Here is a 4,171-nt window from a genome sequence, read left to right on the forward strand (position 1 = left end):
GAAATCTACCTGATGACTTTATATCCATGCTCAGGTGCCAAGGATCTCAGAAAGTAACTGACTGTGACTAGTAATAATCAGATCTATAGAGATTAGAAATGCACGTTCAAACATCTTAATGTCAATTGCATTAAAAACGAATTTTTTTGTATGAAACTGTATTTTAATAATGAAATGGACATCTTTTTTAAAGGTTAAAACCCCATTTAATTTTATGTCTGATAGGGTTTGTACTGTGTACAATATTGTATAACTGTAATAATTCAACTGTAAACCTAAAAATTTACAGCCAATTTTGAAAGAGATACATCTTAGCTCAGAAAATTGTTATTGAATATGTCAATGCTGTTGTAATGAAATGCTTCTTCTAAGTATGTGGTTATTAAATAAATAATTTTTTTAAAAAGTTATGTCTATCAAAATATCATATACCATGCTGGGCATGGTGGTGCATGCCTTTAATCCCAGCACTCGGGAGGCAGAGGCAGGCAGATCTTTGTGAGTTCAAGGCCAGTCTGCTCTACATAGAGAGCTCCAGGCCAGTTGGGGCTACAGGAAGACAATGTCTCAAAAATACCAAATAAAAAAAAAAATCATACACCATTCCATGGAAATATGAAAATAATTGATGTAAAATTTTAAATATTTTTCCATAACACTATAGCTTGACATATTATCAAGACTGTACAATGTCCTGGTATTTTCATGATGGATTTTTCTAGGGTTTGAGAGCTTTGATACTTGGATAACTACTGTTCCCCCTTTGTTATGTAAATGAAGATACTATGTACACTTTAGGATTCTCCATGTTGTATATACGCATGAATATTTTCACATATTCACATATTTACAGAATATGTGTCAACTTCTTGATACTTATCTGCTCCATTCACACTATGAATTCTATGATAGTAAATAAGATATTAATCTTATAATTTTGTGAGGTTAGTGATCACTATGAAATTTCTGGCATTTTTTAAGACAGGAGCCAAATGGTGGCTGATATTTTTTTTTAGCTGTAGGTTTTATCTACAATAAGGATTCTGCAATATCCAACAAGACTGGATGGAAAACTAAAGATTTTCTTACATGCTGTATGTTTCTAGTTTCTCCCAAATATGAAATTTTTCATTGAATTAGAAATAAATTTTCATTAGATTTTTAAAATTTGTATTTAATTCTAGTATAGTATGAAGTTTTATAATACATAATATAAATGTTTCAACATTTTCAATACATTTAAACACATCCCTCTAGTATGGATTCTGTTTTGTTTCCTAAGGTTTGAGCCCAGAGTAAAGGATTTACCACATTCTGTGCAACTGTAAACTTATCTGCAGTATGAATTTTTGATGTTATACCCTTTGATATACAGTTAAAGGAATTTCTAAATTACTTATATTTGTAGTGTCTCCTTTTATTATGAAGTTTTTGATGTTCACTAAGAACTGACATGCTGGTAAAGGATTTCTCACACCCTTCTCATTTGTTGGGTTTCTGTCTAGTATGATTTCGCTGATGTAATTGAAAACTTAACTGCCAAGTAAATGCCTTGTCACATAGTTCACATCTGTAGGGCTTCTCTCCAGTATGAATTCTCTGATGTACTCTAAGACTTGAAATTTGACTAAAACACTTGTCACATTCTTCACATCTGTAGGGTTTCTCTCCAGTATGAATTCTGTAGTGTTTCTTAAGTGTTGAGCTGTCAATAAAGGACTTGTCGCAGTCTTGACATGTGTAGGGTTTCTCTCCAGTATGTCTTCGCTGATGTACTCTAAGATGTGACCTATGACAAAAGGTCTGGCCACATACTTCACATTTATAGGGTTTCTGTCCAGTATGAATTCTCTTATGTATTAGAAATTTTGACATGCCAGTAAAGGCCATATCACATTTTTCACATCTGTAGGGTTTCTTTACAGTATGAATTCTCTCATGTACTCTAAGAGTTGACATTTGCTTAAAGGATTTTCCACATTCTTCATATGTGAAGGGTTTCCCTCCATTATGAATTCTTTTATGCACTCTATAATTTGACATGTGATTACAGGACTCACTACATTCTTTATATTTGTAGGGTTTCTCTCCATTATGACTTTGCTGATGTAATTGAAAACTTGACATCCTAGCAAAGGACTTGTCACATTCTTCACAATTGTAGGGTTTATCTCTAGTATGAATTCTGTAATGTTTCTTAAGTTTCGAACTATCAGTAAAGGACCAGTCACATTTTTCACATCTGTAGGGATTCTCTCTAGTATGAAATCGCTGATGTAATCTAAGATATTGCATTCGACTAAAGGACTTGCCACATTCTTTGCATATGTAAGGTTTCTCTCCAGTATGTATTCGCTGATGTACTCTAAGATGTGACATTCGACCAAAAGATTTGCCACATTCTTCACAGGTGTAGGGTTTCTCTCCAGTATGTATTCTCTGATGTAATCTAAGATATGGCATCCGACTAAAAGACTTGCCACATTCTTCACAGGTGTAGGGTTTCTCTCCAGTATGTATTCGCTGATGTAATCTAAGATATGGCATCCGACTAAAAGACTTGCCACATTCTTCACAGGTGTAGGGTTTCTCTCCAGTATGTATTCGTCTATGTTCTCTAAGATTAGCCATTCGACGAAAGGACTTGCCACAATCTTCACATTGGTAGGTCATCTCTCCATTATGCATTGTCTGATGGCTTCTAAGGCATGACATTTGAATAAAGGACTTATCATATTCTTCACTTGTGTCAGGGTTCTCTAAATTATACATGCTCTGATGTCTTCTAAGAGTTGAGTTCTCCAGGCAAAGCAAAAAAGAAGACAGCATTTCAATAAAGAGAATAAGGCTGAGACAATCACACATACAGATACATACACATGAATAGAATTCCCAAAAAAATCTACGGAGTAAAAGGAGATGAAATCCAAACTAAAGTGAGAATTCTTTAATAAAAGGAGATTAGAAAATATTTGAAAAATAGACAAATACATGGATATAGAATCACAAGAGAGTCGTTTAGAAAGGCCGAATAACTATTACCAGAGCTCTGCATTCCAAGCCATAGGCAACATGAGAAAAATAGTGAGAGAGGAAAAAAAAAAGCAATATTAATCCTATTAGGGAAAACACCCATTCATTACAAAGGCAGGAAGTTCACAATAGTATCACAACACATGCCAACAAAGACCAGAACCAAAACAGCATGGCATAATTTAAAAATAAATCTAAGGTGCTGGAAGTGAACATATTAATGAAAAGTGACTTGTAGAAAATGTCTCTTAAAATTGATAGAGGAAGCCAGGTGTGGTGGCGAGCGACTTTAGTTCCAGCACTTGGGAGGCAGAGGCAGGAGGATCTCTGTGAGTTCAGGGCCAGCCTGGTCTACATAGTGAGTTCCAGTCCAGCTGGAGATGCAGGGAGACCCTGTCTCAAAAAGACAAAAAAAAATTGATGGAGGAAGAAATTCATATGAAGAAATGCACCAATTCATGGCTAGCAAGTCATCACTTCAGAATTTATGGAAGCAAACAGGATACACAGAGGAGAAAGACATTCTCATTCATGGGAACAGAAATCAGAATACAATTGTAAAGGGTAATTGATGAACACACTATGTTCTAGAAGGAATACACCATTAGCAGCACAGAAAAGAAAATAAGGCCAATATTAATCCTAATAAAGAAGGAAATGCCTGTGAATGATTCTGACAACCAGAATGCCAGCAAAATCATAGTGAATAATGGTACTAATCTATTATAGTCTCACAATAATATTACTAAATGAAAATAGTCTCAGGTCACCAATTAAAAGACAGAATCTAGAAGAATGGATTCAGTCAGATTTAAGTATCTCTTCTGTCCAAGAAACACAGTTTACTGATAATGACATCCAGAAACCTAGAATCAATTATAGAAATTAAACTATTACTTAAAAGAATATATAAACAAGTTCAAATATCAGTTCCTGTATATCATAAAGCAGCCTGTAAGGAAAAGTAGGAAGAAGACATAAAATGATCAGCATATGCCAGGCATGGCAGTGCATGCTTTTAATCCCAGCACTCAGGAGGCAGAGGCAGGAGGATCTCTGTGAGTTCAAGGCCAACCTGGTCTAATAGTGAGTTCCAGGTCATCTAGGACTACAGGGAGGCCGTGACTCAAAAAAAAAA

At 34.9% G+C, this 4,171-nt stretch overlaps 1 protein-coding gene across 1 annotated transcript in view; it reads right to left on the reverse strand.

The window, feature by feature from the left end:
- The window catches only part of LOC103729693 (zinc finger protein 729-like), a 33,705-nt gene extending 30,933 nt beyond the window's left edge, over window positions 1-2,772 (reverse strand). The window contains exon 1 of the mRNA XM_029560906.1: window positions 1,538-2,772. Coding sequence (XP_029416766.1) covers window positions 1,538-2,772 — 1,235 coding nt within the window. The remainder of the gene's footprint in view (window positions 1-1,537) is intronic.
- Between the last annotated feature and the right edge of the window lie 1,399 nt (window positions 2,773-4,171).

This window comes from Nannospalax galili, unplaced genomic scaffold (genome assembly GCF_000622305.1).
Source record: "Nannospalax galili isolate Female #2095 unplaced genomic scaffold, S.galili_v1.0 scaffold632, whole genome shotgun sequence".
Classification (NCBI taxonomy): domain Eukaryota; kingdom Metazoa; phylum Chordata; class Mammalia; order Rodentia; family Spalacidae; genus Nannospalax; species Nannospalax galili.